The sequence below is a fragment of the Amyelois transitella genome, chromosome 21 (assembly GCF_032362555.1).
Source record: "Amyelois transitella isolate CPQ chromosome 21, ilAmyTran1.1, whole genome shotgun sequence".
NCBI lineage: Eukaryota > Metazoa > Arthropoda > Insecta > Lepidoptera > Pyralidae > Amyelois > Amyelois transitella.
In genome coordinates, this window is record NC_083524.1 from 7,365,958 (window position 1) to 7,380,135 (window position 14,178).

At 36.4% G+C, this 14,178-nt stretch overlaps 2 protein-coding genes and 1 long non-coding RNA gene across 5 annotated transcripts in view; 2 read left to right on the forward strand and 1 right to left on the reverse strand.

The window, feature by feature from the left end:
• The window catches only part of LOC106137222 (uncharacterized), a 97,074-nt gene that overhangs the window by 75,636 nt on the left and 7,260 nt on the right, over positions 1 to 14,178 (reverse strand). The window lies entirely within an intron of this gene.
• LOC132903101 (uncharacterized) lies at positions 485 to 1,343 on the forward strand. The gene is made up of 2 exons (XR_009657317.1): positions 485 to 620; positions 715 to 1,343. It is a non-coding gene; the product is annotated as an uncharacterized LOC132903101 (long non-coding RNA).
• LOC132903093 (piggyBac transposable element-derived protein 4-like) lies at positions 5,275 to 10,068 on the forward strand. Of its 3 annotated transcripts, XM_060950421.1 has the most exons (4): positions 5,275 to 5,571; positions 6,932 to 7,066; positions 7,146 to 7,232; positions 7,425 to 10,068. In XM_060950421.1, the coding sequence occupies exon 4, from the start codon at positions 8,039 to 8,041 to the stop codon at positions 9,623 to 9,625; it is 1,587 nt and encodes a 528-aa protein (XP_060806404.1). In that variant the 5' UTR covers positions 5,275 to 5,571; positions 6,932 to 7,066; positions 7,146 to 7,232; positions 7,425 to 8,038; the 3' UTR covers positions 9,626 to 10,068. The 3 variants fall into 3 exon arrangements, with proteins under 3 accessions (XP_060806404.1, XP_060806405.1, XP_060806403.1); XM_060950420.1 differs by lacking the exon at positions 5,275 to 5,571 and having other exon boundaries at positions 6,662 to 7,066; XM_060950422.1 differs by lacking the exon at positions 5,275 to 5,571 and having other exon boundaries at positions 6,614 to 7,066; positions 7,146 to 10,068.

Genomic DNA, 14,178 nt, shown 5'->3' on the forward strand with positions numbered 1-14,178 from the left:
AACTCCCGTCGAAGACGTACCATGCGAAAATTGCTGTCACCACTTATATTGCGGAAAGAATATGAGAAGTCGTTAGAAGTGAAAAAACCGGATTTCATTTTAACTGCTCTGAATTATTAAGAACATGAGAAGAGTTGACGCCAGACCAGTAGTTGGCGAACTGCCGCCGAAGACATACCGACGACGTTTGAACTGAAAACACCAGATTTTATGGTGACTATAATTTCATATCTGAACTATTGAGAACATGAACAAATAGCAAATGGCACTCTAGTGATGGACGAACTCCCGTCGAAGACGTACCATACGAAAATTGCTGTCTACTTATGTTGTGTGAGAAATATAAGAAATCGTAAGTGAATAATACAGATTTCATGTTAACTGCTCTGATTTTTTTAACCTTCCTATACTCGCGCATTGGTCTGTGAGACCGACGAAACATTTTTTCAATATTTTTTTTGTTTTTGGCAACCCCAGCGACTCCATTTTTTTAGTAGCTGCCGGATTCGTTGCCAACTTCATTTTAGTGCACGCAGTGCGTTTGTGCGAAACGCACGTGTTGGTGTGTTTGGCGCCAATCGGTCCGTCAGACCGACGCGAGTATAGGCGTAACTTTTATCGTAAGTATAAAATTATTTTGTTTTTACTTTTATACTGTGTTTGTGTTATTTATTATGTATTTGTGTACATTTTGATCATTTTTATTACTTTCAGATATATATTATTATTATTACAAGATGGATGAGCGGGCAATTAGATTGCTTTTGGAGGAAGAAAGTTCCGAATCCGATTATGGGGATGAAAATGACAGTGAGGTGGAAGATTTTGTTGAGGTAAATGACGAAACTTATGACACCGAGCAGGATGGTGATGAAGAAGATGGCGAAGAGTTGGGCGAAGTGGAAAATGTTCAAAGTTCGCGAGAATTTTATCTTGGGAAGGATGGTCGGACACGTTGGAATAAAGCTCCTGCAACAACCCATGTGAGACGACGCGCTCGAAATATTGTCACCCAGCTTCCAGGACCAAAAGGAGAAGCCAAGAATTTGAAGGAGCCAGGTGAAATTTGGAGGTTGTTTTTTCCGGAAAGCGTCATAAATCGAATTGTGAAGTGCACCAATGAGCATATAAATATAATAAAGTCTAATTTCGCAAGGGAAAGAGACTGTTCTGAGACTGACAATATAGAAATTGAAGCATTTCTCGGCCTTTTACTCTTTGCCGGAGTCAGAAGAAACAGTCGCTTGAATTCCAAAGATTTATTCAAAACTGATGGCTCGTCACCGGAAATATTTCGTTTGACTATGAACTGGACTAGATTCTGTTTATTGATGCGTTGTCTACGGTTTGACGAAAAAGATACGCGAGCTGAGAGAGCCGCTGTAGATAAACTGGCTCCTATCAGAGATTTGTTTGAAGAAGTCGTAGCAGCCTATAAGAAATATTTCAGCTTATCTCATTATGTTACGATTGACGAAAAATTGGAGGCTTTTAGAGGTCGCTGTGGCTTTAGACAGTACATCCCATCAAAGCCCAATAAATATGGCATCAAAATTTACGCCTTGACAGACGCTAAAATGTTTTACACCACCAAAATGGAAGTCTACGTAGGAAAACAACCGGATGGCGCCTACAAAGTGGATAACTCGGCTATGGCATTGGTTTCGCGGCTAAGCGAAGGTATTTATGGAACTGGACGTAATATTACGTGTGATAATTTCTTCACGAGCATTCCTTTGCTGGATAAATTTGAAGCAGAGCACAGGCTATCCGTGCTTGGGACAATTCGCAAAAATAAGAAGGAGCTGCCTAAGACTTTTACGGAGATACGCGGCCGGGCAGAAAAGTCTTCTTTGTTCGGGTACCGAGGCAACTGCAGTCTTGTTTCTTATGTCCCTAAGAAAGGAAAAAATGTACTTCTTGTATCAAGCATGCATGATGATGACAAAATTGACGGGGTGACCGGCAAGCCCGAAATGATAATAGACTACAATATGACCAAAGGAGGGGTCGACACTGTTGACAAAATGTGCGCGACATATAACGTTGCTCGAGGCACAAATAGGTGGCCCATGGTGGTGTTTTATAGCCTAATGAACGTCGCAGGTATAAACTCATTCGTGATATATATGTTGAACAATCCCGACAAGAAAATCAGTCGCAGGGTCTTCATTGAAGCTTTGTCATACGACCTCATCAACGCGCAACTCCGACGTCGAGCTCTGATTACATCCTTGCCCAGAACCCTGAAGCTTAGGCTCGTCGAAATATGTCAGTTGGATGGTCCAGAATCTTCAGCAACCACCAATAACAACAAAATTGGACGCTGTGGATATTGTTCATCCAAAAAAAACCGCAAGACTCGTTACAACTGTGCCAAGTGCAAAAAATACTTTTGTTTGGAACATGCTACAATGGTATGTGCTGATTGTTACTGTGAAGCTGATAACCAAGTGAATCTGTGATTTACATATCTTATAGCTATTGTTTTTCAAAATAAGAAAGTTTATTTGAGTTTTTTTCTTGAAGAAATATGTTTTAGTTCTGTTTTTTTAGTACATAAGAAAAATATGTCAATTTTGAAGGCTGTTTTGTATGATAGTCAAGTTAAATATATAATTAACAAGTTATAACATGATATGATTGTTTCATTATATCCTCTATTCTGAAAACAAAATATAATCTTTATAGATTTTCATAGAAAAAAAATAAATGACAGCAGTTCAAACTATCAGTCTGTGAGACCGCGCGCGAGTGTAGGTGTAACAAAAAATCACGCGAGTATAGGAAGGTTAAGAACATGATATGAACTGACGTGTCAAACCAGTGGCTGGCGAACTCCCATCGAAGACGTACCATACGAAAATTGCTGTCTCTACTTATGTTGTGTGAGAAATATGAGAAATCGTAAGTGAATAATACAGATTTTATGTAAACTGCTCTGATTTTTTTAAGAACATGATTTCGAGGGGTGAAAGGCTATTTGGTTTAAGCGACATCTAGGCTGATATTGAGTTATATACATATTCGGAATCAGCTAATTTTTCTCCGTCGGTTGATGCAGGATTCATTAAAAACAGAAGACTTTTTTGGCGTTTGATACAATTCTATTTTTGGGAGGTCACCAAAATAGCAATGTCTTATCCGACATACATTTTGCATCTTTTTTTAAGTTATGTGGTTGAACCATACTATGATTAAAAGAACCGAGACATAAACCAATTAACCTTTCTCAGATAAATAATTCAATAACAGTTAAACCTTTTTTCCTGTTTTTAGTGTTTATGGAGATGTAGCTTAGATCATTTTGACTTCCACCAATTATATGGTGTAATGTCGCTTAAACCATTTTGTCCGTCACCGAAATACGACATGGAATGTCGCTTAAGCTCTTTCAGCTGGATCTTTTTTTCACACGTGGTGCTACTTAAACCAAAAAGTCGTCCCAATATTTTTAAATGTATGTCGCTTAATACGGACAATAAAATGAAGTGATGTAATGTGAATCATTTTTACAGTGTTAATATAAATACGAGTCGGTTTTTCACTTAATAAATTTTAGTATGAAACATTGATTCAGCAATTCGAAAAAGGATACGCCTTCCGTAATTGGTGAAAGCGACGCGACCGAATCTATAGTAACAACATTAGGAAGTACCTCTTATCTTGAACAAGTCACTGATTTCAGTAGGCTTCTCCCTGGCCATGCGGAGATACCAGTAGACAACATTCACTCTACAATCGAGCAATCCGTAAGAAACATTACTGTATGGGCCCCTTTGCAATGGGCTACAATAAGCCAGCTAGCGAGAAAAGAACCGGCACCTTATATTGTGGAAAACCTCACACACGAGGATTTCTTAAATTTTGATGCTATGTCTGAAAAGTATTTCAAGGGTAACCTTATTGGTAAAATAAGCAAAATCCATACAGCGACATTTAAAAAATCTCACCTGAATCAGATGAAAGTAAAATTTTCAATGGAAGATAATGCTTCGGAAGAAGTAATACAAATTATTGCGAAACCTAAAGTTGTCAGTCGTAGATATAATTCCAGTTTACCGATTACCAAAGCCAAATACTTGGATCTAAAGAATTTGTGCGACGCTGGGGTTATACCCAAGATATCTCATAAGGAATACTTAAACCTGCAACACTGCAATTCCAAGGATGTTCTACTGCATACGGACATAGAGGATACAGTTGAAGAAATAAGTAAATGCGTGATTTTTTATTGTATTGTAATTATTATCAAGCAATGCCTGTGTCTTATCTATACCTACTTATATTATAAAGCTGAAGAGTTTGTTTGTTTATTTGTTTGAACCCGCTAATCTCAGGAACTACTAATTCGAATTGAAAAATTATTTTTGTGTTGAATAGACCATTTATCGAGGAAGGCTTTAGGCAATATAACATCACGCTGCTACTATAAGGAGCAAAGAAATAATGAAATATGTGAAAAAAACGGGGAAAATTATTCACCCATGAGGGCTTCAATCATGCTCAAAATAACTATTCCAAGCGAAGTCGCAGGCACAGCTAGTAATTAATACAATAACAAAAAAAAATCTACAAAAAAAAACCTTTATTAAATTTATATTTTTTTGTCAATAAAACTTTATTTGTTGATAAGAATGATTAGTTTGAGTTTTTATTAAAAAAATAGATTATGATATTGGAGATTTTAGAACTTTTTTTAGTTGTTTTAGTAGGAAAGGTTTATGGAAGACCAATCTCACGTAAAACTGAATAAATAACTAATTATAGTTGATATTCCTACTTTGAGACTGATTTTACATGACAGCTACACAAAACATATCGTCGTTGTTTAAGACTAAAAAGTGAATAAATATCATTGTTCCCACATAGAGACTGTTGTACTTTATTATTATTCTAAGTAAATACTTTAAATAATATTATGTTGTGTGTATTTTTTATTTATTCAACGTAAGCATCTGAAATGTTCAATGATTGAAATTTATGCGGGTTGTTTCAATAGCCATTGATAGTGTTAGACTTAAAAAAATGTAACATCAAACGATATATTTTCATTATTATATGGCACATAAGTTAATTAGATGGTCAGTCGTTTAAAACTTGATTGTCACTTAAGATAAATGGCTGGGTACTATTAATTTTGGGCTATATCACTTCATGCTTTTTGGCTCACTCTAAAAATTAACTGCATAGTCACTTAAATCTTTCTTCCATACTCTGAAAAATAAGAGCTTAGGGCCATTTGTATTAAGCGACATTTATCTTTGCGATTAACCCTTCGTAAGCTTTAGGCCGTATCCGGGCATGTACTAGGAATGCTTTGTTCCGGATCCGTCCAAATGCACTCGTCGTAGTTTTTACACAAATATAATATCTAATAACAAGAAATAAGGTGTTTTATTATTTGAAATGTATTTCTAACGAATGAAGCCGTCATAGACAACTGTCAAATATGAATTTCATCCGTTCATTTAGCTAACCAAGTCATTTCAAATTGTGACTTCGTTGTGTTGCAAAGTGACTGAAGAACGTGTGAGAAAACTCGTCTTTTTTGGCTGTAATTACAAACAGGTATGTAAATGTTTTTATTTCGTTATTATATAGTTACTTTCGAAGCAATTACGTGTAAAAGTTTATAGATTTAGTAAAAAAAGAAGGATTTTAGCTTTTTCAAAAGTAGATGGAGTGTGTTACATATTTCTTTCGTGTTAGTTTATGCATTATATCCAATACCTCTGTAATGGATATAATTGGTTTTAGATAGTAAATTTATTATACTATTGAAATACACTAACTTTTTTACAATAAATACATGGATTTTGTAAATATCTTATATTTTTCAAGACTGAGAATCCGTTACACGCACACATACGCACTATGTCCGCCATCTTACTTGTGTCGTACACTGTCTGTGTATTGTATCGCGACGCTAATATACAGCATGCTTTCAAAAGCCTCTGTGATTTATTCATTGATTGAAACTAAATCTACGAAATTTATTTTATTGGTTTTAGTCAAAATGTCGTTTGGTTTTGATGACATGATGTCATGATAGTTGGGAGATGGTATACAGGATCTACGCTCCGGTAACTCGTATCGCGCTGTGTTTTAGCTCGTTAGTTTTGTCTCCGTGAGCACTTTCTGATGAAGTGACATCGAGGGTCTGATGATGCAGTCGGAAGGTGGTATACAGGATCTACGCTCCGGTAACTCGTATCGCGCTGTGTTTTAGCTCGTCAGTTTTGTCTCAGTGAGCACTTTCTGATGAAGTGACATCGAGGGTCTGATGATGCAGTCGGAAGGTGGTATACAGGATCTATGCTCCGGTAACTCGTATCGCGCTGTGTTTTAGCTCGTTAGTTTTGTCTCCGTGAGCACTTTCTGATGAAGTGACATCGAGGGTCTGATGATGCAGTCGGAAGGTGGTATACAGGATCTACGCTCCGGTAACTCGTATCGCGCTGTGTTTTAGCTCGTCAGTTTTGTCTCAGTGAGCACTTTCTGATGAAGTGACATCGAGGGTCTGATGATGCAGTCGGAAGGTGGTATACAGTATACAGGATCTACGCTCCGGTAACTCGTATCGCGCTGTGTTTTAGCTCGTTAGTTTTGTCTCCGTGAGCACTTTCTGATGAAGTGACATCGAGGGTCTGATGATGCAGTCGGAAGGTGGTATACAGTATACAGGATCTATGCTCCGGTAACTCGTATCGCGCTGTGTTTTAGCTCGTTAGTTTTGTCTCCGTGAGCACTTTCTGATGAAGTGACATCGAGGGTCTGATGATGCAGTCGGAAGGTGGTATACAGGATCTACGCTCCGGTAACTCGTATCGCGCTGTGTTTTAGCTCGTTAGTTTTGTCTCCGTGAGCACTTTCTGATGACATCGATGTCTGGTTTGAATACATGCTAATAATTTTATTTTATTGACAGATTAAAATGGAACCCCAAACCCCAAGTACTTCCAGAAGCATGTTTGTCGGCTTGGAGGTGACTAGAACTCCTCAGGGATCCCTTATTCGGGGCAGAGATGTAGTCTTGGAGACATCTGGATCAGGGAGGATTAGAGTATGTTATTTTCCAGTTTTGTTAACTTTCCCTTTTACTTTAAAAACAAAAACTGATTATTTCGTATATTTTATTACAGCCTTGGCGGCCCCAAAATTTATCTGTGGAAGGCGAAGCCATAGAGATCGTGGATGAGTTGGTCCATGGCGGCGAAAAAGTAGCTGCTGTAAGAATGGTTTTCTTTTTTTTGATAACTTTAGTAGATGTTCAACTTTTTTTTAACTACCAAGATAATAATATGTCGAGATGTATACTAACTTATTGCTCACTTATTGATGTCTATTGTAAGGATTATCGAAACAAAATATTACCTATTATCACAACATGCAATGTTATTTACAAAATAATTATTTTTTAGGTACCAGAGGAACGTACGAAAGGTCAGCCGCGTAATCTTTTTGGCCGAGAACCTGTAAGTTTCATTTTCATAACACTCTTTGAAAGTATAAATTACTTGCATTGAGAAAGGGATTTTTATTTATTGCCGCTCTCATCGTGCACCGGACTATCTGATAGAAATCTAGTCCATCCAGTAACTAAGGTAATGTAACTAAGGGTGTTTGGTTTGTGCTTCAATAACACAATTCTGCTAAAATTGGCAATGCGGTATGAATGTATTGTAACTTCATTGATATAAAGGTGTTTGGTGTATGCTCAATAACGTAATTCAGCGAAATTGGCAATATGGCATGAATATATTGAAAGTTAATTGAATAAAAATGAACAGGAATCTCTATTCCTGTTCATCGTTGGGATACACTAATTATTCCTTTTTATAAAAATATTGTGGTTGGCATCTCTAACAATACCCGCTTTTGTTATGTTTGTGTGTATGCTTGCATGTGGTTTAGGGTTTGGTTTTTTTAATAGGATGAAGACATACTGGATCCTGAGCTGGCTGAAGAATTAGCCATCGACTCTGGAAGTGATGAGGATGCCGAGGAAGAATTGACTCTCGATCAGTTACAGCAGATGTTGGAATCAGATGACGATTTTATTGAAGATGAAGTTAGTGAGGAGCCATTGACTTGGTCATCTGATTTTAACGAATTTAGAGGGGTCAGGGAGGACTTCAACGAAGAAGCTGGTCCTAAAATTGAGGGAACAAGTCCTTTAGGCTTGTTTACTCAAATTTGGGACCAGCCTCTGATGGATTCTATTGTCCACGAAACGAATCATTACGCTTGGGAAACAATAACCGGTTTCTTTGAAACCGGAGACTCCATGCCAAGTAAATCTCGCATGAACGACTGGGTGGAAACTTCGGTTTCCGAACTATATAGGCTTATAGGTGTGATGATATTTATGTCAATATGTGTAAGAAGTAGGTTAGAGGAATATTGGATGACGGGTGTGATGGGTATGCCGGAGTTTCGAAAACTGATGTCAAGGGATCATTACGTAATGCTCTTAAAATTTTTGCACTTTACTGATAACAACAACATACATGTACAGGGGCGTGATAAGAAAATAGCTAAAATAAAACCTATTATAGATTATTTAAATAAAAAATTCCAGTCCATTTACGTGCCTCACAGAGAAGTATCGATAGACGAATCGTTGCTGCTTTGGAAGGGTCATTTAAGCTGGAAACAATGCATTCGTTCCAAAGCAGCTCGATTCGGTATCAAAAGTTATGAACTCTGTGAGGCCGTAACTGGATACGTAGTAAATTTAATTTTGTATGCCGGCAAAGGCACGACAACTGCAGAAACGGTTTACGGGTTTACTACATCCACTGCCAAAATAGTCCTTGAGCTTTTCAAGAACTATTTAGGCAAGGGATATACCCTGTTCATGGACAATTTTTATAATTCTGTTCCTCTGACCCAATTTCTAAAAAAACATAAAACTGACGTAGTCGGTACTCTGAACCGTCGCCGAAAAGACACGCCCGTAGAAATCCAAAATTTGCAGGATAAAAGGATGGCTAGGGGTAGTGTGGTAAGTAGACACTGTGGTGATGTATCCGTCATAGCATGGAAAGATGTGAAGCTTGTCACCACTGTATCTACTTACCACAAAACAGATATGGCTCCAGGGCACAGGGCTGGCCAACCCTGCTCCAAACCAGTCGTGGTCCATGAATATAATAAATACATGGGAGGCGTCGATCTCAAAGATCAAAAGCTAAGCATGTATTTATTAGAAAGAAAGAGGGGAATCAAATGGTATATTAAAGTTTTTAGACGTCTTTTAAATATATCTATTTTAAATGCATATATTATATATTGTGCTAACATTGGCCAGCATAAAAAAATGACTCACCGCCAATTTCGTTTCAAGCTTGCTGAAGAGCTCTGCTTAGAATTCGGACAAAACGTCTCCTCACGTTCGCGCCAGGTCCCCATCCCCACCTGTAGCAGGCTGAACAGGGATTTTAATCATTTCCCTGTTCATAATGAGGTGACCGAGGAGCGAACCAAAAAACAAGATAAATTTAAGAGGGGACGTTGTGTTAGATGCAGGCAAAAATGTAACATCGCGTGCAGTCATTGCACGGTGTATATTTGTGTTGGCCAATGTTGGCTTGAGTATCATACTTTAGAAAATCTATAGTTTGTAAATTACTTCTGTAGTTACATATATATAAAATATATAATTAAATATTATCTATTTATTTATATTAGTTATATATTTATATAAAATGTGTGATGTAGTAGTCAACACACCAGACTGCTACTTCCAGGTCTCGGGTTCGATCCCCAGTCAGGTCAAGTTGGTAAATTATCTTTTTCATATTGACTTCTGATCTTGGGTGTTTATCTATTTATGTATACATTATTTTATTTTTAAATATTAATATTAGGATTATTGTTTAAAAATACTTTTTTCTCTTTGATCCCTTCTTTCTTAGGACTGCACTGGTTTGGTCTACGGGTTATAAGATACATAGAATGAATATACAAATAAAATAAAAAAAAAAAAAATTCAAAGCCCTTCAGGCGAGTAGGCGACCAATACTGTTGAAAAGAGTTTCTTTCGGCGTTTCTTCTCTTGCAGTGGTCGGTTACGAAGCGCTAGTAGTCTTTAGCTTTGAAAGAATTAATAATTTTAAATTTGAGTTTTGAATACATATCTATTTAATTTATCTAAATCGATAATTTTTACATGTAATTTGACGTAAAAAAGTGCCTACAAAGGCCTATTTTCTGAATAAACGTTTGAGTTTGGTTACAGTCGGCTTGAGCTCGATCGAACGCATGCGTGTTTTGAGTCCAAACATGCTTTGTTTAAAATTTAAGTTGACGTCATTTAGAGACACTGCTGCAGTGCAGTTTGGTGCCTATTCTTCTGTTATCCTATTCTTCACTTGCGCTTCTGAATTTGTGTAAACTTTTTTGCATATGAATATTCTGCAGACTGTTTAAATAACACCCTTTTAAAACGTTGTTGTTATCAGTAAAGTGAAATGATGGGAATCTAAAATTTCGATTCCTACGCAAAATTTTTTTGTTTAATTTGAATTCATAATTCATTAAAAATAAGTATTTTTTTTTACAAAACAACCGACTTCAACACTATTCCCTATCTCAAAAATTACTGAACCGATTTTGATGAAAGTATTTTTTTTCAATAAGTCTTTATATATTACATAGTTCTTATCATTATAGATTTATTGAAAAAAAAAACTTATCAAAAACAGTTCAGTAATTATTTTTACAAAATTGTAATTTTATTTTTATTTTTTCATTGGTAAAAATAATTCCTAGTATGTACTATGAATCATTGGTAAAAATAATTACTAGTATGTACTATGAATTGAATAGGTTTAGAGTAGTGGAAACCAATAAACATTGTACATTTTTGTATTCCAATAAAAGAAACATTTTAATCAACATTTTATTTTTATTTTTACAAGACACTCTTTTCCAAATTACTAACGTGCACAACTAAAAACAAACATCCTGTAGATATGCCCAGATCCGACCTAAAGCAGTTAGACAAACATTGACAGTGGACGGATACGGCCATCAGCAGTTAGGCGTTAACCACATGCCGCCATTTTGTCCAGATACGGCCATCAGCAGACAAGCAAGGCAAACAAGTCACGCACACAGACATACATTTTTCTAGTTTTTGGCTATGGTTTTTCGCTCATTTTCTCTAGGCAAGCTATATATGTCTGATATAAAAACGAAACTACAATTTTTCGTGTTTGCCACACTGCCCTTACAGTTGAGCAAAGACAAATGTAAGTGAATGAACGAGCCAATTGAAAAAATGATAGTTTTCTAGGTAAGTTTTCAGTTTTTAGTAGAAATATACTATTTTAAGACATTTAGATACATTTTACTTGTTGTTTTGTGAAGCCAAATACATTATTTACGATTACAATGCCTCAAATAAATCTACATTTCAATATTTTCATGGTAATAGAAGTATAAAGTTTGCGTTGTAGAAGTTGCAAAATGGCGAAATCGTGATTCTTACTGGATTATTTGTGAAGACGATTTTAGAGAATTTTACTTGGGACATAATAACTTTTTGGCACCATTAAATTCCTCAATTATTGGACTTTGTGGAATAGTAAACAAAAACAGAATATATGAAAGATGTAAATTGCAAAATCAGTAAAATATTTACAATGGATAATTTTTCGGTAAGTTTTGAATTCAGTGACCTAAATATAATAAACGCAAGTGTTTTTTCGCATCAAAATTTATTGCATATGATTCTTCATTTATATATCTTTAAAAAAAATAAATTTTTGGGTAGGTCCCAAATAATTATATACAGATATACAACAAAATCTAAGACACTGCGCGCCCGTCCGCCGCGGCGCTTGAACGCCGCAGACGAGGTGCGCAGTTTGCGTATAGCCGCCGCAGCTGAAGGGTTAAAGCTCCGTTTTATTTGGTAATAGCATCAATAACTCAATTGATTTAATTGAATTTCAATTAAGTTTACCCCATTAAAATAGCTCAAGAAGATTTTTTGTTATGAATTTTTTTCCCAAAATTGGAACTTTAAATAGGTCTCCTGTAAAGTTGCAAAAATGTCGCTTAAACCAAATAGCCTTTCACCCCTCGATATGAACTGACGTGTCAAACCAGTGGCTGGCGAACTCCCATCGAAGACGTACCATACGAAAATTGCTGTCTCTACTTATGTTGTGTGAGAAATATGAGAAATCGGAAGTCAATAATACAGATTTCATGTTAACTGCTGATTTTTTTAAGAACATGATAAGAACTGACGTGTCAAACCAGTGGCTGGCGAACTCCCATCGAAGACGTACCATGCGAAAATTGCTGTCTCTACTTATGTTGTGTGAGAAATATGAGAAATCGTAAGTGAATAATACAGATATCATGTTAACTGCTCTGATTTTTTAAGAACATGATAAAAACTGACGTGTCAAACCAGTGGCTGGCGAACTCCCATCGAAGACGTACCATACGAAAATTGCTGTCTCTACTTATGTTGTGTGAGAAATATGAGAAATCGTAAGTGAATAATACAGATTTCATGTAAACTGCTCTGATTTTTTTAAGAACATGATAAGAACTGACGTGTCAAACCAGTGACTGGCGAACTCCCATCGAAGACGTACCATACGAAAATTGCTGTCTCTACTTATGTTGTATGAGAAATATGAGAAATCGTAAGTGAATAATACAGATTTCATGTTAACTGCTCTGATTTTTTTCAAGAACATGATAAGAACTGACGCCAGTCAAACCAGTGGCTGGCGAACTCCCATCGAAGACGTACCATACGAAAATTGCTGTCTACTTATGTTGTGTGAGAAATATGAGAAATCGTAAGTAAATAATACAGATTTCATGTTAACTGCTCTGTTTTTTTTATGAACATGATAAGAACTGACGCCAGTCAAACCAGTGGCTGGCGAACTCCCATCGAAGACGTACCATACGAAAATTGCTGTCTACTCATGTTGTGTGAGAAATATGAGAAATCGTAAGTGAATAATACAGATTTCATGTTAACTGATCTGATTTTTTTAAGAACATGACAAGAACTGACGCGTCAAACCAGTGGCTGGCGAACTCCCATCGAAGACGTACCATACGAAAATTGCTGTCTCTACTTATGTTGTGTGAGAAATATGAGAAATCGTAAGTGAATAATACAGATTTCATGTTAACTGCTCTGATTTTTTAAGAACATGATAAGAACTGACGCCAGTCAAACCAGTGGCTGGCGAACTCCCATCGAAGACGTACCATACGAAAATTGCTGTCTACTAATGTTGTTTGAGAAATATGAAAAATCGTAAGTGAATAATACAGATTTCATGTTAACTGCTCTGATTTTTTAAGAACATGATAAGAACTGACGCCAGTTAAACCAGTGGCTGGCGAACTCCCATCGAAGACGTACCATACGAAAATTGCTGTCTACTTATGTTGTTTGAGAAATATGAGAAATCGTAAGTGAATAATACAGATTTCATGTTAACTGCTCTGATTTTTTAAGAACATGATAAGAACTGACGCCAGTCAAACCAGTGGCTGGCGAACTCCCATCAAAGACGTACCATACGAAAATCACTGTCTCTACTTACATTGTGAGAAATATGGGAAATAGTAAGTGAATAATACAGATTTCATGTTAACTGCTCTGATTTTTTAAGAACATGATAAGAACTGACGCCAGTCAAACCAGTGGCTGGCGAACTCCCATCGAAGACGTACCATACGAAAATTGCTGTCTACTAATGTTGTTTGAGAAATATGAGAAATCGTAAGTGAATAATACAGATTTCATGTTAACTGCTCTGATTTTTTAAGAACATGATAAGAACTGACGCCAGTTAAACCAGTGGCTGGCGAACTCCCATCGAAGACGTACCATACGAAAATTGCTGTCTCTACTTATGTTGTGTGAGAAATATGAGAAATCGTTAGTGAATAATACAGATTTCATGTTAACTGCTCTGATTTTTTAAGAACATGATAAGAACTGACGCCAGTCAAACCAGTGGCTGGCGAACTCCCATCGAAGACGTACCATACGAAAATTGCTGTCTACTAATGTTGTTTGAGAAATATGAGAAATCGTAAGTGAATAATACAGATTTCATGTTAACTGCTCTGATTTTTTAAGAACATGATAAGAACTGACGCCAGTTAAACCAGTGGCTG